This window comes from Petaurus breviceps, unplaced genomic scaffold (genome assembly GCF_028583685.1).
Source record: "Petaurus breviceps papuanus isolate PSGF00001 unplaced genomic scaffold, PetGlider_PUasm1.0 470, whole genome shotgun sequence".
NCBI classification, from domain to species: Eukaryota; Metazoa; Chordata; class Mammalia; order Diprotodontia; family Petauridae; genus Petaurus; species Petaurus breviceps.
Genome location: NW_027186350.1, coordinates 6,830,970 through 6,855,310, shown reverse-complemented (window position 1 = coordinate 6,855,310; position 24,341 = coordinate 6,830,970). Strand labels below are relative to the sequence as shown.

The window sequence follows — 24,341 nt, the reverse complement described above, 5'->3', positions numbered from 1 at the left end:
AAAAGAAAAGAAAAGAAAAGAAAAGAAAAGAAAAGAAAAGAAAAGAAGTCCCATGACTGAGCTTAATGCCACTCAAGGGGAAGATATGGATCAAAGAAAAGACCAGACAAGAGAATCACTGTAAAAAAACCTAGAGAAGACAGTCTCTAGGAGAAAAAGATAGTGAACCTTAAGGATGACTGAGAAAATGAACCAAAGGATTTGCATTTAGGTAGCATGATGGGTAGAAATCAGGAAGACTTTAACATCCCAGTCTCAGTTTCCTCATCTTTAAAATTGGCATACTAAGGGCACCTACTTCACGGGACTGTGAAGGATCAAATGAGATAATTTATGTAAAATGCCTTAAATGTAGCTATTTATTCTTCAGCAAAAAATTAAAAACAACAACCCTAAAACAGACTGTGTCCCTTAGCAGAGAAGAGTTTCAGAAGAGTGGTGAGAGTGGATACAAGACTAAAGGGAACAAGGAATGAGTGAGAAGAGAAATTGGAGGCCCAGTGTGCAGACAAGAGAAGGTATGAAAGTAGGTGCAATCTCTCACAGAGATTGGGTAGATGAGATCAAGAGTGGCAGTGGGAAGTATGGCCACGGAAAAAAGACTCTCTTCATCACAGACTAGGGTAAAGGCAGAGGAAATGAGGGATGATATCAGGGTTCTGAGGGGTAGAATACAATAAACAACAGAGGCTATAGTAAGTATCCCCTTTTTCTCAGTAGAGGCCAGAGATCCTCTGGGGAGAAGGTAGGGTAAAGGCATATGTGATATGGGAGGCTCAACTAGTACAAAATATTTGGAACTAGATGAGAATGGGATAGAGAATCAATAAAGGTGGAATAAAAGGAATTGCCTTGCATAGGTGAGATTAGACAACAAAGATTCATTAAGGGTTTAATGACATCCTCTTGCACCTTTTTAGTATGGGGTAGAAGCAGAGAAGTTAGGTGGTAAGAATAATCTGGGGTGGGCATTTTGCAAGATAGGAGCAGTAACAGAACAAGGGGACAAGAGATTTAAGATAATTTAATGTAACTAAAGACTCGGAAGAAAGCAAGGGTTAATAGATTCAATTACAATAGAAAGAAGCTAGAGGGACTGAAGGGCATGGAAAGGATGAAGAATAGGTTGACTGGGAGTAAAGTACAGGGAAAGACAAAAGAATGGTGGTGAGTAATAGTGGGATAGAGGAAATTCAAAGCTCTTAATCATGGGAACAGGAACACTTGTAGAGGATGGTGAGAATAAGGGTATGATCCTCCCTTGTGACTGAGGTACTGTAAAGTAATAGGTCACAGGTACTAAGGCAGTTAAAGAATCGGGAGGACAGGGAGTTTGAGGCAACCTCAATGTATAAAAGTGAAAATCATCTAGTAAAAGGACAGGAGTTGAAGTGAAAAAGATGTATGTGTATGAGTGAGGTACTGAACACCTTGAGAAAGAAGGAAAAATGATGGCGATCTGGGAGGGGTTTAGAGACAACTGACATCAGGATCTGGATTAGGTGATAAATCTAGAGAGAATAAATCTCAAAGGAGTTGTTTAAGAATGTACAATCAGTATTGTAATCTATGGTCAGGGATACAGTGTTTTCTGGAAGAAGGTAAATTCCTTGTGGGTGCCAGAGGATGGAAGAAGCAGGGAAGAAAAATGTCTAAGATGAAAGGGAGTTTGTTAACAATAGCACAGAAATTCCAGAGAGCAGAGGAAAACTGAATAGAGCTGGATTGGGATATGGAAGTGCTCAGGTGGATATGGATCAGAAAATAGAAGTGGTAGCAGGTAGCGGATGAGTGGGGGATTGTTTCTGCTTAGGCAGTCAGAGATTATATATCATTTGGAATGGAAGAATAAGAGATGAAAGACTGCCATATGAGGTAAGTACCCTTTAACTGGTTTCATACCCTTGAATCCTATGAATGGTAGAGGGTACTTAGTTCTTTTTCAAGTGTTAAGAAAGAAAAGACATTGGGCTTGGCGTTTAATGGTCCTTCAGAGAAGAGATCCCAGCAACAAAAGATAAAGTTTCTGAGTTTTGGATCTTTGCGGTGAAGGACAGTATGTGGCATTTAAAGATAAGACTGTAATATTCTTAACATACTTTTCATTTGTAATAATCTTTGTCTCCCTTTATCAGATCGATTTCAAGGAAGAGACCACATCCTCTGTACCCCTTAGAGTAATATACAGGTCTATCTGTGCAAACAGAAAGCCCTCAAGTATTTGTTCAATGTTTACTGATTATTCTTCAACAATATCTCATATTTACATTGTACTTTAAAGATTAAAAAGATCTTTCTCTATAGCAACTTTGTGAAGCAGGGTATTTTTTATTCTTACAGATAAGGAAAATGAAACTCAACCTGCTTAAATGAATTTCCCCATTGTCAATTGTTAAAAATGGAGACTGAAATATATTTCTTCTAAGAATCCACAGGGCCACAGAGATTTGGGAGAGATGATTTGAGGAAAAGACAAATTTCAGGTGATTAAATAGTAACATCTCACATTATAAGGCTTTTAAAAAGCTTTTCCCACACTACAGAAGTGCCTGGTGGGTGTGAGGAGACTGCAACATAAAACCAACAAAAAATTTCTAACAAAAGTAGTAAAAGGTGTCAACAGGGAAATGAATAAAGATGAGATGGTCACATGATCATAAGATGGGGGCGGGGAGCTCTATTGCTGTCTGGATAATTTAAAGAGAAATTAAGGAAGGTCTCCAACATAGTAGGTGAATGCCTTCTGGCAAACTTACAGGATGATATTGAGAAGAGTCCCATAGGATGGGAAGGCATGAAAACTAAAATCTAAATGTCAGCAGAGAATACCCAAATCACTGAATCAGAAATCCATCTGAATTTTCTCCATACCAACTTTAAGCAGTCCAAATATTTTTACTTCTACTTTTATAATAATGAAACTGAGAGGTCAGAAAGGTTTCTAAATTTCACAGAAAAGTTTACTAAAAAGTTTCTGACTCTTATTTCATTACTATAAATCAACAGCTCTACATTGGCTACCCAGATAACATAGAAAAAGGAAGAGAAATAAATGGAGGGAAGAGATAAAAAGAGGCATCCCTGACAGGGTTACTAGTTACTGCTATCTAAGCCTTCTCTTTCCAAATGTCAGGAAAACCAACTGTAGTTCCCTAATTTAAGCTATTCCTGGGCAAATTTTTTTACAGCATGTTTTGCTCTAAAAAATCTTTGCAGTGCTAATACAACTGTTATTTCAAATTAAAGCAAATCTTTTTAAAATTTCCCTCTTTTCTTACTAAAAGGATATAAGAACAAATATAGAAAGAAGTTTTAAAATAATCAATACTCAAACTCAAATATATTTTATTAAATATATAATACTGATGAAGTTTTTAGAGAAAAGGAAACCACATGACAAGCCAAATTAAAAGCTATTTTGTTGTGTTCTTTTTCTTTGACATCTCATAAGTTATCTACCCCTAAGGTTTTCTCTCTCCCTTTGATCTTGTGAGTCTATTCCATTTCCTCCTAACTCTAAATCAACTCCTCTTCTGGCTCTTTCCCAAATGTGTGCATTTCTCAAGATTCTGTGCTCAGGCCTCTAATCTGTTCTTCTATGCATATGTCATCTACAAAAATTATTTTAAGTATCAGTTCCCAGTGGATGACTCCCAATATCTCTAATTTAAGAAGTGACCTGAAGTTCCCATTCCATGTTTTCAAGTGCCTAAGTCTAAGAGATATTTCACAACTTACAAATAACAAATTAGGCCTTGAAGTAGCCAGTGAAAATTAACTAATATCTAAATAATACATGAAATATTATCCAATCTATATGTAATGAAGAAAATAACATAAAACTTAAACCCAAACTCTCTAACCTGGAGAACTTGATTCATTTGGCAAGACAACTTCAACATCTTTTTCACCAGAAGCCTCCTCTTCATCAGAGAGTACCAAGAAAGCTTCTTTAGGCAAACTCTCACTACTCTCTTGTTTGGATGGCGAACCTAGAGAATTCTCCAATTTTTCTCCCAAATCTGGGTTTGTCTCTTCAAGTGGAATGAGAGAAGTTTTAGAAAAACTAAGTTCATCTTCAGCAGGAGCCAGCTTTTCCAAAATGGGAATAATTTCATCTGTCTCCATAGAGTCTGTGTTGTCTAAAACTTTCTCATTTTTATCATCTTGAACATTTTCATCAGTGGTTTCTGGAAGACCTGGAGATTTGTCATCTTCACTCTTTGCATCTTTGTCTATTTCCATACTGCTAGATATTGCTCCTTCTTCAAAAGCTGACTCTGTAACAGGATTTTCATCCATATTCTTTTTATCTTCAGTAGGAAGTTCAGAACTAATAGGTACATTATTTGTTTCCAGCTTTTTTTCCTCAGTTTCAATATTATCACTAACTATAGTTTTGTTTTCAAGTGGGCTCTCTCTTTCTCTTTGGTCCAGATTTTCATCATCTGTGCTATTTTTTTCAAGGACATCATCTTCATCTTTATTGCTATTTGGAACTATGTTATCAGCTTCAGGGACAGTGTCTTTTTCTGGTTCATAAATTATGTTTTTAGGAGATGCTGTTTCACATTTTAGACTTGAATCTTCATCCTCTTCTCTTACATCAATATTTAAGAAATTAGGGGAGGGTTCCTTTAGTTCAGATTTCCTTTCTTCAAGGTCCAAACAAACATCTTCTATGCCATTCACCTCCTTACCATCTATACAGTCAGTATTATCTAATGGTGAATTTAGGTCAGAATCGCCATTTTCATGTTTACCATTTAACAATTTGGCATCAGTTTTTAGTAGCTCTTCTTTGACTTTGTATACTACCTCAAGTTGCTGACGATCACTCACTCGCATTGTTTTTCGGGCTTTAAAGACTTTTTTCTGAGGTTCTTCTGTACTTTCCATTTTGAATCTTAAAAAAAAAAGAATATATAAATATTGAATAAATTATATGAATAATCAATTTCATACACAAAAATGCTTTTAATAAACCATGTACACACAATACAAAAGTGATCACTGGCCTCAGTAAAGAAATTTACAAAAACCTTTAGTCTAGTATGAAAAATATTTCAGTGCTTGCTCAAGTCCTTCACTTTTCATGAGTGTTCCTTAAATACCATTATCAGTATATACTATGCTACACTAGAATTTTAAAAAGAGAACATTTCTCTAAGAACAGAAATACTGATAAATAAGGTGCTTACCAACAGGAAAGTACCTTTCCTTTTAAAATCACTGTTTTCATATCAGTTTCACACTGTCTTTGCTAGTTTTGCCTTTAAGTAGTAATAGTAAGCTCTAATACCTGACATTTATTTAACACTTAAAGGTTTACAAAGCATATCATCTCATCTGCCACTCATAAAAAAACCAGGAAAAATGTAGTTAATGTATCATCCCAACTGGAAACTGAGGCTAGGGTTTATGGTTTGTCCAAAGTCACAGAGGCAGAGGTACAAAAAGTAGAATTTGAAGACAGGTCACTTCTGACTTCAAGTCCAGTTCCATGTCTAGTAAATTTTTAAAAACTAATGTTAAAGATTTAAGATTATAAGTGAAGACATATATTCTTCCACATTCTATATGATCATTTAAAATAATTCAAAAAGTAATTAGCAAGGCTAATATTTACATTATGAAAAGTTAAAATTTTCCACTAGTTCCAAAGCAAAAAAAGAAAAAAGGTACTTAATATTTACATTTACATTATTTATTGACTTTTAACCCTTACCAGTATTTTTTCCTAATCCTTGAAAATAAAATGAAAACTTTTCCTGTATAATTAACTACTCACTTTTACTTTTTTCCCCCCATCTTATTTTTGGTAGACTGACTGATGCCAAGAGGGTAAAAGTATCTTCTTGGAGTAGATAATGTTTTATCTTAGCAATTGTAGACAAATGATTAAAGAAGTAATTCTTTATTAGGTTATATGCTTCCAAATAGTCTTTCATTTTAGAAAAGCTGGCATTTTAGATCTTTGTTCCAATTAAATAGGATCAACATTTACCCTAAGATTTATGGAACTTATGACGTTAGTGAAATCCCTATATAAACACACCAAAATATTTATAGCTTAATTTTTCGTGACAGCAAAGAAATAGAAACAAAACAGATGCACAATGATTGGGAAATGAATAAATAAATGGTGGCACATGAATGAAATGGAGTATTATTGTGCTATAAGAAATGTGTGATAAATACAATAAAGCATGGAAAGGTCTGTATGAACTGATGAAGAGTGGTTAGCAGAGTTAAAACAAAACAGCATACCCAATAATTACAATATAAATGAAGAACAAGAGGCAGTTAGGTGGCACAGTGAATAGAGCATTGGCCCTGGAGTTAGGAGGATCTGAGTTCAAATCCGGCCTCAGCACTTAACACAAAAAACCTAGCCATGGGACCTTGGGCAAGTCACAACCCCAATGGCCCTCCAAAAAGCAAAAATAAATAAATGAATGAAGAAGCACATACACCAACACCTCCCCCCCCCCCACAAAAACAGATGGAACAAAATTACAAAGATCACACATGACTTGAATGAACAAATATAAGATGACATTTTCAACCCACCCCTTCAGGAGGTTCACAGGTATTACATACTGCACATGTTTTTGGACTTTGTCAATGTATTTGATCAGCTGTACTGTTTTCTTTTCTCTTTAAAAAATAATATTCATTATACAGGATGGCTCTCTGGGAAGGGGAGTGAAAGGAATATTGGAGCAACTATGATGATGTAAGAAATATAAAACATTACTACAAATACTGCAGAAAAAGTAATAGGGAAGTTACAGAAATATCTTTGTGATTCTTATAATTTTACATACAGAAATGACACAAAATGGTAAAATCCTTATGAGAACCTCTCAACTAGAGCAATCCTGTGAAATATAGTTGAAAATCACTATTATACTTATTTTTCAGATGAAGAAACTGAAGTTCTAAGCAAGTAAGTGGGAGCCAGCAAAAAATAAGAGTCCAGGACCTGAAATCAGAAAGAACTGAGTTCAACTCCAGCAGCCTCAGGCATTTACTACTACCTGTGTAACCCTAGGCAAGTCACTAGACCTCTTTTTGCCTTGGTTTCCTCAACTGTAAAATAGCATCTACCTTCCCAGGGCTGTCGTGAAAATCAAATGAGGTAAAATTTGTAAAGCATTTTAACACAGGGCCTGGTCCCACAGTAGGCATTTAATAAATGCTTGTTCACTGCCCCCTTCCTTTGCCAATTGTTAGAAAGCTAATAAAGTGCTTGCAGAGGAATTCATACTAAATTTATTTAAAATTAAATTAAAATTATTAAAAGTAAATTCAAATAAGAGCAAAGGTTAACAGATAGACATCAACCAAGAAAAAAGATTTCTTGTGGAATGCTACAGGATCAGTACTCTCCTTGGTGCTATTTTTTTTTCTCCAACATTGTGATCATATATTTAGAAGCTAAAGTGAACTGAGTACTGTATAGAGTACCCTCATTTTCTACAGGTATGGAAACTCAAGCAGAGAACAACTCATCAAACCAGTAGTAAGTAGCAGAACCAGTTTCTGAATACAGATACTCTTACTCCAAATTCTTAAGGAGAGTTTTTAGGTAACTTGTGGAAGATTGTGAAGAAGTAATATATTAGATGACAAAATCAGGATCTAAAAAGAGACTAAATATTTCTAGATTAAATTTAGTAGAAATAAATAGAAAAATTTGAACAAATATTTTAAAAACTCGGCTGGTACAAATATGGGCTTGAGGAACAGTAGCTAAAAAGTAATTCACTCGTGAAATAAAAACCTCAGGAAGGGGGGACTAAGTAAACTGCAAGCTTAACATAAGTCAGTACAGTCAGTTCTGTTATAAATCAACATAGGCATTCTTAAAAATCACTGCATTAATATTATGACAAGAAAGGAAAATATAAATGTTGGAGGGGACGTAGGAAAATTGGGACAGTAATTGGTAGAGTTGTGAACTGACAGAATCATTTTGGAGAGCAATTTAGATACAGGCCCAGAAGGCTTTCAAGCTGTGTATACCCTATGATCCAGCAATATCACTACTAGGTCTATATCCCAAAGAGATCAAAAAAAGGAAGGAAAGGACCTATTTGTACAAAAATATTTACAGCAGCTCTTTTTGTAGTGGCAAAGAATTGTCAATTAAGGGAGTGAATATCATCTGGGGAATGACTGAACAAGCTGTGATATATAACTGTATTGGACACTGTCTTGTAAGAAATGATGAGGTTGACTTCAGAAAAACCTGGAAGGACTAAAATGAACTGATACAAAGTGAAGTGAGCAGAAACAGAACACTGTACACAGTAACAAGCAATACTGTACAATGAGCAACTATGAATGACTCAGCTATTCTTAGCAATGCAATGATCCAAGACAATTTCAAAGGACTCTTGAAGAAAAATACTATCTACCTCCAGAGAAAGACCTGATGGAGTTTGAATGCCAATGAAAGCATGCTATTTTGCATTTTCTGCACTTTTTTCATATTTCCTTCCCACTTTGTGTCTGTGTCTTCTTTCACAGCATGACTAATATGGTAATGTTTTGCAAGATTGAACATGTATAAACTATATCTAACTGCCTACTATCTTGGGGCAAGGGAGAAAAGGGAGGGAGAAAATTTGGAACCCCAAATTCTTTTTTAAAAAATGTTTAAAATTTATCCTTACATGGAGCTGAGGGGAAATAAAATATCATTTAAAAATTTTTTTTTAAGACATTTATCCAAGAATGATGATAAACATGTTCAACAGCCTGGAAACTTGTCCACTTTAATGGAAAACTATAGGCTATAATGAAAACTAGACTCAGGAAATGGACTGTTAAAAGATATAGTTAGCATCTAATGTATAAATGTTTCATAGTGAATAATTAAAGAATCCATAAAAATCTTATGAACTCAATTTCAAATTATGTAAAACAAATGCCTGAAGCAAAAAGTGGTACGTATTAAATTTTTCAAAGATGTAAAAACCTGATTACTATATTGTCAATAAATTTGATTTTTTAAAAGCAATACACTATACAAACATGCAATAAAAACTACAGGGCACATGGGGATTATGGGAACAACATTTCCAGTCATGGATGTTTCTTTTATTTTCATGGGTTATCTGTCTCTGATGGTTAGCAATGTGAATTCCTTTATTCCTGCTGCTGGAGAGATATCAAATGCTCTCTTCATTTCTCTTAAAATGCTTTATTATTTCAAATTTCTGCCCAGTACTTAAGATTTCCTATTGCAAGAATTAACTGATGTTTTTGAGCAAGGATGCTCAGATATGTTTTAATGAGTAATATATATATATATATATATATATATGTAAGTTCACAAATGCATAAAAAAGAGAAAAATATAACCTTGTAAGATAATTTATGTGGTAAACTGAGGTAGCAGACAGATGTCTGAGGCATGTACATGTGTTTTGTGTATTCTTATGTTGCTCAGTTCAGTTAAATACAGTTTTATGTATTCATCTGGTATTTCTCACAGAAAAAAAAATGGAACATAAGCAAAATGTGAAATATAAATTATGTTCAAATTATTTCCTAAAATATCAATCACATTTGAAGAAATTCATGCTATCAAAATAAGAATTTTTGCAAAATAATGTTCAGTGTGCCATGGAAGAAAAAAAAATTTAATTTCTGGCTGCATTAAATCATATAATTTTAGGATCCATAACAAGGGACTTATATGTTATAAATATTATTCCCAACCAGACCACGTCTGGAATATTACATACAATTGTGAACCCTATATTTTAAGAACAATGACAATCAGGAATGAGAGTGTCTTGAAACAAGAAACTTGCCACAGCAATCAGGGAAAAAGACGACTATTGTTAAGGGAACTTTCCAGAGAGAGGGGACTGCCACCCCCCTAGTCCCAGCCAAAGGAGAATTATTAGGAGAATCTCGCATATGCTACTAGGAGAGAAGCTATCAAATACTTGCCAGCAAAAAAAAAAAAAAAAAAAAAAGACTTAAGTTGTGATAGCTAGTTGCTCTGAGAGGGTAATGAAGCAGCTATGTGCTAAAGTGAGATGAAAAATAAGGAGAGATGATAGCTTCACTAGATATGCGTCCAATATGTGCAGAGACACCTAAGAACAGTCAGATGGATAGCTATTACTTGCTCAATTCTGTTAATTCATCTAAGGACAGATGAGAACACTTGAAGGAATTCCTATTCCTATAGCTAAGCATTATACTTGGGTATGAATCTGAACACTTTAAGAGTGCAGGTGGTATTTTTTCATCATTACTGCTGATTAAAGGTAGAGGCTTCAGGGGAAAAAAAAAGGTTGTGAGTGATCTGTTAGTTAAGAAGGTGGCATCTGAGAAGGGCATGTGGATTTCTTTAACAGTTTAAATTTGCCTGAAAAACTGCAATCTCACCAAAAAGGCCTTTAAGCAGAAGAGTGAGAAAAAAAAAAGAAACTGCTTACATAACATATGCCAGCTACCAAGCCATATACCACAATAAGCAGGTACAAAAGAAAATGAGGGGGTTAGACTGAAAGGCCTTGAAGACCTCTTCCAGATCTAAAATCTATGATCCTAAAATAATGTCTATCCATTAATTATAAGCACTTAATGTCTTCCTGATGATTGACAAATATCAAAGGAGCAGGGGGATTAATGAAATTTCAAGGCCTTAGATATCTATAAATAATTGTACAAATTTTGGGTGATAAGAGATCATGAAAGAAAAGAAATGTGTAGCCAACAACATTGAATACACAAATGTAGCCAATATAGATCAAGATGACATATTCCTGTGAGAAAACCCAATAAACAGGGATGTAAAAAAGTATGATATGAAACAAGCATGTAGGGATTAATGGTTGAAGATACATAGGAATATTATAGCCAACTACTTGGTCTCCCTACCCCACCTCTGACCAAATTATACCTTTCTGCCTTCTTCTCACCCACCTCCCCCCGTTTCAAATAAACTCCAATGACTGTGACCTCTACGATGAAATATAAAATCCTTTATTTGGCATTTAAAGACCTTTACAACCTGACCTTTTCTCCTATGTATATATTCAGGTGTTGCTTCCCTCGTTGTAACATATGCTCTTAGAGAGCAGAGTTCTTTTGCCTTTTTCCCTTTCTTTGTATCCCCAGCACTTAGCACAGTGCCTGGCATACTGTAGTACTTGTTGCCTGACTGTTCCTCTATGCGCAGAACAGTTTCCTTTTCTATTAGAATCCCTAATTTCCTCCAAGACTCAGAAAAAGGCCTTTCCTACCCTCTGAGCTGCTAATATGCTTTACCTGTGTTTGCATGCTTATGTATATATGCCTACCCTTTTAGGATAAAAACTCCTTAATATCAGAAAATGTTTAAATTTTGTTCCATTCCCAAGCACATATGCCTGGCACATAGTAGGTATTTAGGGGATAAATGAAAAAGTGTTTATTTATTAAAATGTTTAATGTGTGTCAAACAAAATGCTAAGCCCTAGGGACACAAATACAAAAGTGAGACATTTCCTGTCCTAAAGCTTATATTACAATAGGGAGAGAGAATATCCCCTTACTGGTGGCCTGGAAAAGGTGTTTTGGTATAGGAAGGGATGATGAATGAAACAGTAGGGCATACCCCTAACAACATGTTTACAAAGCTAATGGTTGTTAATTTGATTACTTTAAGAGGTGGAAGATAGGAGATATGCAAAGCAACAGATCAGAAAATGGTCAGGGTAGTAAAGATGAGGATGAATAAATGGGTCCAGGGAGTTCAGAGCTGAGAGTCTTAGCTTCTTCCCAGAAATGGTTTTATCTAAAGGTCTGATTTGGAGGGTCAGCAGCAGGATGAAAACGGCCACTGTAAAGATGAGGATGCATGAGTTCATGAAGCTCATAACAGAGTACTTTAGTACTTCCTAGGCATGTGTAAAGGTCCAATTTGAAGCAGAAGCAGGGCAGAAAATGGCCAGGGTGAAGGTGAAGATACATGGACTTAGGGAGAGCAGACTGATGTATGATTTCTTGCTTGATTTTGTACCAAGAAGAAAAAATGTATGGTGAGTTTAGGAAACAGATTATAAACTGACATTCTAATCTGGGACTTGTTCATACCTCTCCAGCAGCTTTTTTTTATTTTTGGAGGGCAACTGGGGTTAAGTGAATTGCCCAAAGTCACATGGCTAGTAAGTGTGTCAAGTGTCTGAGGTTATATTTGAACTCGGTTCCTCCTGACTCCAAGGCTGGTACTCTACTCACTGCGCCTCCTAGCCACCCTTAAAGGATTAGATTTTCTTTTTTTTCTTTGAGGGCAAGTGGGGTTGTGACTTGCCCAAAGTAACACAGCTAGTGTGTTAAATATCTGAGGCTGGATTTGAACTTAGGTCCTCCTTACTTCAGGGCCAGTGCTCTATTCACTGCGCCACCTAGCCACCCTAGCTTTTTTATTTTTTACTTTTGGCATTCTTGACTTAACCAGGGTTTAATTTTTAAAAGTAGCTGAGGACTTAATCATTAGAACACTGATAATCTAGACCTGATTTGGATCACTAAAGAACTAAATCACTGAAAAGTGAACACAATGGAAACCTTGGGAAGCAGTGACAAATCTCTCTAAAAGGGTTTGTGAAACAAACGCTCTGCTTTCTGCTTGGTGCTACACAGCAAAAATGAGACTGAGTAAAAGTTGCAGAGCAGGAATTTTTGGCTTTACACAAAGTAACGTTCCTAACAAAACTGTCTAAAAGTTCAATAGCTTATAATATCATGTGTTGAAGGCCATCACTGGAATTCTTCAAGCAAAGGCAATGTCAAAGAAGTTAAAGAATGTTGTAGGTAGGATTTGTACTAATCTCCTTCCTTGTTTCTATTCTAAATGTTGTGATTTACTGGCAACATCCCAAGTGAGAAGAGATCATTTTAATGTATAGACAGCTTTTAAAATGACCCTCAATTCCAACTATGAAATTGCCAGTGTCACTCCACTAGATTTAACAACTATATATAGTGTTTAAAATAGGATTTCCTATCAAGTATAATAGAAGCAATTAAAAAAATTAATATAATAAAATTAAATTAAATATAATAAAAGTCCTTATTTTAAGGATTTAGGATTGTGTGTGTGTGTGTGGGGGGGGGTTAATGTGAACTACCAACTACAATCATAGTCTTAAATTGTAAAGATTGCCTTAAACAGTTGAGTATTTTTGCACTAAAAATCCTCTGATTGAGAACTTTTAATCTAGTAATAAGAGGTAAACTTCAAATAAAAGTTGTAAAAATAAGCTGTCAAGGACGGCCAGGTAGCACAGCGAGTAAGATCACAGGCTCCAGTGTCGGGATGACCTAGGGATCAAATCCCGGGCTCAGACACTTAGCACCCACCCAGAAACACCTGGCCGTGTAACCTTGAGCAAGTTACTTAACCCCAATTGCTAAGGGGAGGCCAGGTGGCTCAGCGAGTAAGAGCACCGGCTCCAGTGTCGGGATGACCTGGGGATCAAATCCGGGCTCCGATACTCAACACTACACCCAGAAATAACTGGCTGTACTGTAACCTTGGACAAGTTACTTAACCCCGATTGCCTTAAAAAAAAAAAATCTGTTACTTGTCTCAATTATAACCTTCCGTGTTTATCACAGTTTTACATAAAGTAGAAGTTTGTTGAATGAAAACCTACATTGGGCTTTTAATGCTATCTCAATAGCTATAATTCAATCTACCAAATTTCACTGAAAAATTGAGGGAAAAAAAGGTTAAACCTCATTCCCCACCTTTCTTTATAGGGTAGGAGAGGAACGATAGCAGTATATATACTGTCACACTAGTATTCAAAAAGTTTACTAACATGGTGGTTTTTTCCTTTTTCAAAAATTATTACAAGGGATGGTAAGAGAAAGTAGAAGACTATGTTCAGAAAAAAGGTGATATAAAACCAAAATATATAAATTAAAATTTAGAAAGAAAATACATGTGTAATTTATGTAGCCAAATATGAAGGGAAAAAGAAGATGGGTGGGCTCAAGGCAACAAACTGTGAATAACTTGGGACATGAAAATTATGAAAAGAATAAAATTACAGAACACTGAAACCTCAAAATTTTAAGAGAAAAATATCTCAGAAATTTCATTCTGTTTATTCGAAGTAGACAAGGTAAAGAGGGATGATGCCACAGGGCCAAAAGCACTATAAATTTAAATTAAATGTGGGGCAGGCATAAAATTGATAGTAAATATCCAAAATGCTCATGATTTAACACCTTATTTTGGACTTAAAGAGAATAACAGACAAGGACATTCTAAATGTTTATGAAATATAAAACACAAAAAAGTGGTGTTTGTGGACTGATCTTAAAATAAAGATGTTATGTTTTAAACAATGTAAAAAGTTTTACATATTTAAAAAAATACTGAACACTTAAATTCATTCCCTATTACAAACAAGTTACCTATCCAAGTATGCTTTCGTTACTTCACCAGAAGTAGAAGACAGAACCAAACAAAAGTGATAGTCTAAGTAAGTGGATATCCTAACTTTTACAAAATTCTGTATAAAATTTTCCAAAAATAGAGCTTATAAATAAACCATTCAAGTTAAGACATTCAAATTAACAGATGCACTATATTATGCCCAATTGTCAAATCAGAATTATTAGGCACTTTATAATTAAATTCAATTGAATTAATGAAGTAGTGCCTCCACTCAAGTATCCTCTGGTAACAAAGGCTCTTTTAGGTAGATCATTTTTTAAAAGAAGGACAATATTCTTTTATATTACAATACAGTATTGGCAGAAATCTCAAGCTGTCAGTTGGTTTGCTTCTCTTTTTACAATGCAAGTTTCCCAAAAAAACTTTGAAAATAACATTATCAATTTGTTATACAAATTTCCTGCCTTGCAAAGAGAAGAAAACTGTAGGAGGTACAAATTCATGGATGCAAATGCATTTCTATTTTTCTGTTCTGCTCTCTACATAAAAATGCTCATTTTATTTGGCCTTAAGTAAAGAATTTTTTAAAAGTAGGTTGTGGTTGGGGAGCAAAACATCACAACGTAAATGGAGAAAAACACAAGTTTACTGATCATAATGTTAAAATGTGAATGGACTAAACAATCCATTAAAATGAAAGAAAATGACAAAATGATATGAAAACAAAACCTAACAAATGTGGTATACCAGAATACATCTAAAAAGCAAAGATATGTATAGAGTGAAAATAAGAGGTAAGAAAAAATATAGGCATGAGATTAATCCATAAAACCAGGCATTGCAATTGTGCTAATACAAGCAAAATTTAAAATTCACAGCATCAAGAAATAAAACTTTTCTTCTTCTTCTTTCTTCTCATATGCTGAATGTGGTAGGATTCTTTGAGATTATCCCTTGCACTTTCCATTAAGGGGGATAGGGGTGGAGGGTCAATGTTTCCTTACCTCCAGACTACTATGCCAACTACTTGCATGTGTTAATAAAAGTATGTATTTGTCTATGTAAGTTGGGGGAGTGGAGGGCGCAAAGGGGGAAGAAAAAAGAAAAAAAAATGGGGAGAGTTCCTTGTACTTAAAGGAATCATAAACGATGATGTTACCATTTTTTTAAAGCCTCAATTAATATGTACAGCATCTAAAATCATAATGGAAATTATCTTTATTACAAAAAGACATCATATTAATAATCATAGGAGTCTTTAATTCTCTTTTCTCAGACCTAGATAAATCTAACGGAGGGAAACTACAGAATTGAACATACTTGGGAGAATTTAGAGCTGGAAAAGCAAGGGGATGCTCTGGATATTAGCATTCAAGATTGTGAAGATTTTTCAATATTATATAGTACTTTTATAGAAATAAACCATGTGCCAGGGCACAAAGAAATAGTAAATAAATGTCTAAAAAATAGAAACAAGTACATTATTTACCAATGTTACTGAAATTAAAATAAAAGGGATATAGACTTTTATGGGGACTTAAGAATGATTTGCTATAATGAATTAGTCAAAGAACATATCATAGGAAAAGTAACTGTAAAAAAGAGTAACAATGAAACAAATTATAAAAGATTTTTGAATTGCAAAAAACAGTCCTCAAAAGAAAAAAATATATTTCTGAGAAGATGCATAAATAGAAGAGCATTACTTAACTTCTTAGAAAATCAAGTAGCACTAAAATCACCAAAAAAAAGGATATCTTAAAAATTAGAGAAAAATAAACTAGAAAACAAAAATGCAGTAAGTGCTCATAAAATGTAGAAGCTAGTTCTCTATAAAGATTAACAAAATTAATGAGCTTTTAGCAAACCTGATGAAAAGGGTGTAGGAAAATCAAATTACTAATAAAAATGAACATGGTAAAATCAAAACAAAGAAATAAAACAAACTTTCAGAATATACTATGCACAATTATATTTAGTCAAAAAGGCTGAAAATTTTAAAGAAATTAAGGATTAGCATAAAACTATTTAAATTAACAGAACACCAAACAATTTTAAAAAATTAAATTAAACTCAGAACCACTAAAAAAAAAAATCCTATAAGGAGTCTTGACAGTTATGGAGCTTCCTAACTCCCCTCTTTTGGGCACCACCATCCTTACAGTTAATAGGTTCCTCGCCACCCAATCATCCTTAGCTCTTGGCTCCTTCCCTGTCACTGACAACCAATCATCATTAAGTCTCACATATTCTATTTTCACATCATCTCTCACATGTTTCTTCTTTCTCTCTGCTAATTTTTTTTTACCACTATAGTTCAAGTTTTCCTCATTTCATTCCCGGCATCCTAACTGAAGCCTCTACTTCCAATTTCTTAACTCTAAATTCAAGTCTCTATTGATCTATTGATATACGTACACACAAGACACATACAGACACAGATACATGAGATATATACATATCTTTATATATGAAATTTCCACTCCAGGAAAATCTAAGCTCCTTCAGGAACCTGGTTTTTTTTTTTCTTATTACAATTAAGGGTTTAATAAATGCTTGCTAAATTGAACTGAATACATTAGGGCATTTAAGAAAAAATCTCTGGCAATTCAATACACATAAATATTTATACTACCTCCAGCTTCAAATACCAGGGAATTAAGAAAAATAGTACTTAAAGAAGAGCAATCTACTTGTATCACAATCTAAAAGCAGAAGTTACTAACTGCTTCATATGATTCCCTATGCAATTTATTGTTGCTTAGTTAAGAAAAACAGGCTAAAGGAGAAGTCTAATAGCCCTAGGATATCCATAAATAAGTCTAAAATAAGACTAAAATGAGTCTTAAGAGATATATACCTCAGTAACAAAAGCCATCTATGTGTAGAGACACAGATAAGAAACAAAGAAGTCAAACAAAGAAAACCTCAGGTAAGCCTCCAACAACTGCTTTTTCCCTATTCTAGCACCTAGATTATAAATCTTCTGGGAAGTCAAGAATTTCACAAAAATTTGATTTTTATAAATATGCCACAAGGAAAAGGAGTGACAGAGTGGCCAGTAGACTGTAGGATTTCCTGGGGCTTGCTAAGCAGGTAACTGTACTTCTGAGCTGGGTCCCACAAGCTATGAGAGATCTCTTACTTTCAAGTATAGGCCAGAGCCATTCTCACTGAACAGCTTCAATGAAGCTAACAAAAGCTTCTTGCATGGTCTCTGGCATTATACTGAAGGATCTACACACATAAGCTGGAGTCCTAGGGTCATGTCACCATATATTAAAAGACATTAAATTGGCTGCCATAAGACCAAAGGGTCTTATGCCCCTGGGAGAGTACAGAAGCTTCTGGAAATGGTTAAGTCAGATAACTACAAAGTGGAAGTTAGCTTGGTATGGTGAAAAGCATAAGGGCTTTTAAATCAGGAGACCTAGGTTTGGGTTCAAATTTCTACAGCCCCTTAGCATGTCATTTCTTCTGACACTCAGTTTTCTGACCTGTAAAATGGGGACAGAACTACTTACATTATATACAGAGGGTTACTCTAAGAAAATTGTTTTGCAAAAAATTTTTAGAGTACTGGACAAAAGGATATTGTGAGAGCAGCCACAAAATTCTCCACTCTCCTGGACCCCATCATCAATCCACCATCTACAAAAATGACTCTGAGTGGCTGCAAATGGCTCAAAGGGGACTTAGGTCAGGAGGGCACTGACAATCAATGCCAGTAAATATCTTGTTTTTGCAACTCAAAATATAAAACTAAGTTAATTTTTAATTTGAAAATTTTGTCAACTAGATTTTTTAATGACCAAAAATTCTTTAAGTAATACATGCAATAATAAGGCAAATATGAAAAGAAAAGGCATTTTGGAATATGATTCTCACTCAAGAGTTATTACAAAAATAGTACATACTGATAGCTGTGCACAATTAATCTAAAAGTAAATATTCTTAACATAGGTATATATATATATATATATATATCTCTTCAAACCATTTAAAATACATAGTTAACTTATTAACATTATTATCTACAATAATGCCACCAAAACAAAGATATCATAGACAATAAGGATCCTCTAGGAATTTTTTAACCTGGTAATTATAATATGAAATAGGAACTTACTTTCTTAATATCCAGAACACTATAAAAATCACAGAACATTCAATAAAAGCAAGCACAATCAAGAACTATTATTAAATAAATACTTCTATCACAAAACTACTATTTGATTTATAAATAAATTATTATATTGAAATGTAGAGAGAATTAAAGAATTACCATCCATACCCACAAGGGAGCATACTGCAGCCATTAACAGATCTTTTACAGCACAGAAGGCAAAGAAAAACAAAATCCGAAGTAACAAGGAAGTAGTATCTGGCAAACCAGTTCAGACCGGTTTAGCCATATTTGTGCAAACCAATCAGCTATCTTGTTCTGGAAATCTGTTTTGCATCAATAAAAGGAATTTTTAGAGAGGCTACATATCAAAAAAGGGTGGCACCTCTCTCTGAGTTAGGCAATGTAGGCTAAATACTAACAAACGAAATGTTAAAATGTTTTAAATAAGTATCATTTTGGATCCTTTTGTGCTGGTGACTTTATTATCATAATCATTCTACAGAAGAAAAATCACCTTTTACATATCATCAATTTTTTTTCAGGATATAAAATGCTTACATTTTAGAACAGAAGACTGCTCCCAATGCCAGACATAAATATCCAAAAAAGTTTAAACAACTTGTGCCTTTACTATTTTTGCTCTTATGGCAGAAACATAAAGAAATGTATAAATATCATTTGATAGAGCGATTTAAAATATTCCTGACAATTCTTTCTGCCTGTATTATATACTGAGGCTGAAAATTTCTAGAAGCTTTCTGGAAATAATTTATCTATAATAAAATATCTTTCAGCATTAGCAAGGGTTTTTCACTCTACCAAAGTATTAAAATAACCAAGAATGAACTGGTAAAACTAAAATTTCTCCTTAAGTAAAATTTAAAATGTTGCTTTCTATACCAAACTCTACATTTTGTCCTCTGTTCCATTAAAAAAAAAATCACTGCAACGAGAAACAACAAAGAAAAGTATTAGCCTATAATCGGCCATCTCAAAAAGCTCAAGAATTTTAAGAAGCTGTTCAAGAGCTGCTCACAAGTCAGCCAATGAGCAATCAGCTCTCTGAATCCTGCCTGGCAACAGGAGACAGACAAAGAGAAGGTCACAGAGAAGGAGAGTTAAAGAAAACAAAGAACCCAAACTGATGCAATGTGGTTCTTTGCATAATAGAAGTAATCTAGAATACAGTATTTATCAAAGTTCAAGTCTACTATTTTGCACATAGTACAATAAATATAACACAAAAGAATATAAATTGTTTAATAAGCCCTGTGTGGTTAATAGAAACTATTCTGAGTTTAATGGCTGACCATCAATTTTTCTAGATGTGGAATGAATTGCTATCTAGGGAACCAAAAGCCCCAGAACAAGGTTGCATTACTCTTGACAACATGTATCGTGTGAAAATGAGAATGTCTAAAAATTAAGCTCAACATTATAGCATTTATAAAAATGAAAAGGGGCAAACGAAAATTAATATTAAATTCAATATAAAAGGATTTGTTTTGTCCACCTACCAGTAATGTTGCTTTACTATTTTAGTTCCAAAAACTAACTTGTATTTTTATCCTGATTTTTTAAAAAGATTCCTATGTTCCTCTATGGTGCTTTTTTTACTGTGTACTAAACTAATTTAACAGATCTAATTAGTTTAAAATTCCCAGTTCCTAGTGAGGATATATCTTGATTCTGCTTTTAAAATAATTTGTTCTAAACTCATATAAATGCAACTACTTTAAATGTGGTCTACTTACTCCCTTGAAACAAATAACAGAAAGATCTGAATCATCCCCTCTAAGAATAAAGGAAAATGGTTTTATTGCAAAACAAGTGTCCATGTAAGTTTGAGGAGATTTTCCCTTTATTACATCAATTTTCCATTCAATATTTAAATTACAAAATAAATACAAGGTATTTTTACCACTGGAACATATTTTTTTAAAGCTTAAACTCAGTATTTTATAGATTAACCCATTTTTAACCCATTTTCCCCTACTCAAACACAGAAGAACCTTGTAATTTTTCAAACATACCCCAGAGGGAGCCTGCTACAGCCATATCCTTTAGCTTACACACTCTCTCAACAGGAAAAATAAATCATTCCATGCTTCCCTACTTCAGTACTAGTAGAGAACTGAAATTCACTCACTCTCTGATTGGCTCTAAAAAGTAGCTGCCTGAAAACCAATGAGACACTGTTTCCACAAAGCCTGCCCAGCAACAAGGGAAGCATATGAGGGCAAGTACTAAACCAAGAAATCAGAACATGTGAAAACAAAGTTGAACTGTGCCTCAAAAAAAAAAGGTATCTCAGATTTTCAAAAATGGCTAGCTAATGGTATAAGAAACTGATCTCTCGTTATTATTTCATTAAATGTTCCAAAGTACAAATGTGGTATCATTTTACCATTTGCTTCAGTAATACCTGTAATTTGATATGAGACCAAAGCAGCCCTAAAATCTTAGAGACATAAAGAGTCTAGAAAAAAAAAAGTTGAAGAACTTTGAAATTAAAATGCTTTGCTGATTCTACTTTTAATATAGAAGTTTCTATCCTCAATTATTTTTATGCTATTATAGAATGTAGAAGGTGAATAATTCTCCTGAATATTATAATTAACAATTTAAATGACTAGGCTTGAAAATATTCTTTCGAAATGTGTAATAGGTGATCTACAAACTTTTCAGTTACCATTATTTGATTTGGTAACCTCCTCCATCATTCTTAAAAGTTCTCCATGACACATTTTTAAGTATAATCTACACTAAAAAAAGTGTTTTGGGAATCCTTGAAATAAGAAACCATTGTATCTCATAAAAACACAGCTAAAAAGGACTGCCATACACAAAGTGAGTGTCTACTTTTTTTACAGGAAACAAAAGTGACAAAACTATTGTCACTTGTGAGGCTTTGCCTGCTCAAATTTGTTATTTCCCATGCTTTTATTTTATTTTTTTAGTCAAATCTTCAAATACACGGTCCTTGCTGGTGCTCTACTGTTTAGTTAGTATTTTTAGTAAAATATACCCATTTCTGGGAAGATGAGATCCAAGAATTGCCACCATTACTCTGGAACAATGTATAACATACATGACTGCTTCTACTCAATTCCTTAAATCTTCCCTGATTTAACAACATAAAAACATCATTGAATGATGTATTTCTCAAATGCTTTCCTGCAGTATTTTTAGGCAAGATGCAAAATACTGTTCCAGCAAGATGCCATTTAATATCTTACCCATTAATCTTTCTTCTAATTGATTTATTAAAATACTTTCTCCATTCATAATGGTCACAAATAAAAGCCAAAGTATGACTCCTGAAACATAATCTTGACCTTACCATTTCTGACTTGGGAAACAAGTCGATTTGGCTTTAGGTTTCACCTCTGACATTATAAACTTGGGAAACCACTAAGATTCTCAGTACCCCTAGGAATTTCAGATCTCAGTTAATAGTTTTCCTTAACAAAGTTCCCTAAAGCAACAAACATAATCCCTACTGAGACAGGGCCCCAGTGGTTGGATTTAACACCCAATGGCCCTTGGAAAAGAATTTTCATGTCTTTACCAACAGCAAAATATTAGAACAGACCAATCAATGGTTGTTAGACCTCCACTATCAATTAGGGGCATTTGAGTGGAGAGAATAAAATACAAAGAAGAAAAAAACCCTATTTGGATGGAAGGGGGTGTCTATTTTAATGGGAAAGACAAAAGAAACATATATAAATATTTACAGAATTAATGTAATGAGTTTAAATACAAAGTGGCTAAATATACTGTAGTTTGCGGCACCAGCAGTTAGGAAGATCAGAAAAGACTTCAGAAAATTAAAAGCTATTAAAAAAAAATTCTGCTGGGTTTCATAAGTGATTGTCCTTCTGCATAAACAATATATAATAATTATAATCCTCCCAGCCAAATCCCTACTAACTATATAAAACTATCTATAAGCTGTTTTGGAGTTTGTTTAAGATTTGTTCCGAAGATTCAAGGGGAACATTTTAGATTGACATGTACTGCTGCATGAAAAAGAAATAATTATTTAATACATGCCTATTTAAAAAATGAACATTATGGGGCGGGGGGGGGGGAGGAAGGAGGGAGGTGAAGTGAGTCAAGATGGCAAAGTAGAAGCATGACCTCCAAGTGGCTCTGGCTTCCACCTTCCCCAGTCAGAGTAAAAAGGGGACTCTGAACAAACTTTGGAGCTGCAGGACCCACAAAATGACACAGAGAAGCTAACCTCCTGCTGAGGAGAGCCCAAAAGGCCAGCACCAAGTAGCCAGTGCAGCCCTCTGGGAGCCGAGCCCAGCCCCACAAGGAGGCTTTAGCCCTAGGGTGGGCCTGACCAGCTTCCAGCCCCAGGGACTCCAGATCAGCAGCAGCTGTGGCCTTTTCCAGAATTATCAACATAGATGCAAAGGACAAAGTGAGAGGTCAATGCAGTCTGGATTTTGGGACCCAGTAAGTGGGAGTGCATCGGCTGTTACTCCCAGGAACAGAAGCCCCTGAGACACCGGAAAAGCCAGCCAGCTCCACGTGGCAGCTTCAGCTCCTGGCCTACAGAGTGAGGGGGGACCAAGCAACCAGTCTGAGGGATAATCGCTCTTGCTTTAACCTGCTTGGATCTGGATTGCAGTCTAGGGTATAAGTCCTGGGGTGTGTCCAGCTTACCAGAGCATGTGGAGGCCTCAGAGAGGGTCCCCATCTGATACCTCCGGCAGCTGAGAAAACCCCAGTGTTTGGGGCAAAAACTCCCCTGTCTGGTGGCAGAGTCCTACTGTGGCAAAAAGCCCAAGGGTCAAGTGACTGAGGGGCAAAATGACCAGGCAAAGGAAACAAAGCAGACAGAAGATACCAACATTAGACTCCTATTTTGGGGACAAAAAGAAGCAAAGCATGGAACAGGAGCAAGACAGTGAAGTCAGAACTCCTGCACCAGAAGCTTCAAAGGAAAATAAGAGCTGGTTACAGGCCATGGAGGACCTTAAGAAGCAGATAAGAGAAGTGTTGGAAAAATTGGGAAGAGAAATGAGAACAGTGTAAGAAAATAACAAAATGAGAGTCAACAACCTGACTTAGGAAAAATCACACCTTAAAAAATAGACTAACTCAAATGGCAAAAGAGGCTCAAAAAGGCAATGAGGAGAAGAATGCCTTAAAAAGCCAAATTTTCCAGAAGGAAAAAGAATCTCAAAAGCTCAATGAGGAGAATCATTGCTTCAGAATTACATTGGAGCAAATGTAAGCCAATGACTTTATGAGAAATCAAGATGCTGTTAAACAGATCCAAACAAATGAAAGAATTTGGAAGGCAATGTGACATATCTCATGGGAAAAACCACTGACCTGGAAAATAGATCCAGGAGAGATAATTTAAAAATTATTGGGCTACCTGAAAGCCATGACCAAAGTAAGAACCTAGAAATCATCCTCCAGGAAGCTCTCAAAGAAAACTGCCCTGATATTTTAGAACCAGAGGGCAAAACAGAGGTTGAAAGAATCTACCAATCACCTTCTGAAAAATATTCCAAAAATGAAACTCCTAGGAATATTACAGCCAGGTTCCAGAATTCCCGGACTAAGGAAAGAATATTACAAGCAGCCAGGAAAAAACAATTTTAATATTGTGGAAACACAATCCGGATAACCCAGAATGTAGCAGCTTCTACAATGAGGGATAGAAATGCTTGGAATATGATATTCAGGAGGTCAAAGGAGCTGGGATTAAAACCAAGAATCACCTACCCAGCAAACTGAGTATCATGTTTCAGGGGAAAA

General features: G+C 34.9%; 1 protein-coding gene across 9 annotated transcripts in view; it reads right to left on the bottom strand.

Annotated features, from left to right (window-relative positions):
- ATF7IP (activating transcription factor 7 interacting protein) overlaps nt 1–24,341 on the bottom strand; it is a 174,086-nt gene that overhangs the window by 73,852 nt on the left and 75,893 nt on the right. For 5 of the 9 annotated variants that reach the window (XM_069101535.1, XM_069101536.1, XM_069101539.1 and 2 more), the window contains exon 2: nt 3,864–4,906. In XM_069101535.1, the coding sequence (XP_068957636.1) occupies nt 3,864–4,899 (1,036 nt within the window). In that variant the 5' untranslated portion in view covers nt 4,900–4,906. Of the gene's footprint in view, nt 1–3,863; nt 4,907–18,710; nt 18,867–24,341 lie in introns of those variants that run through there. The other 4 variants (XM_069101533.1, XM_069101542.1, XM_069101534.1 and 1 more) reach the window with 2 other exon arrangements.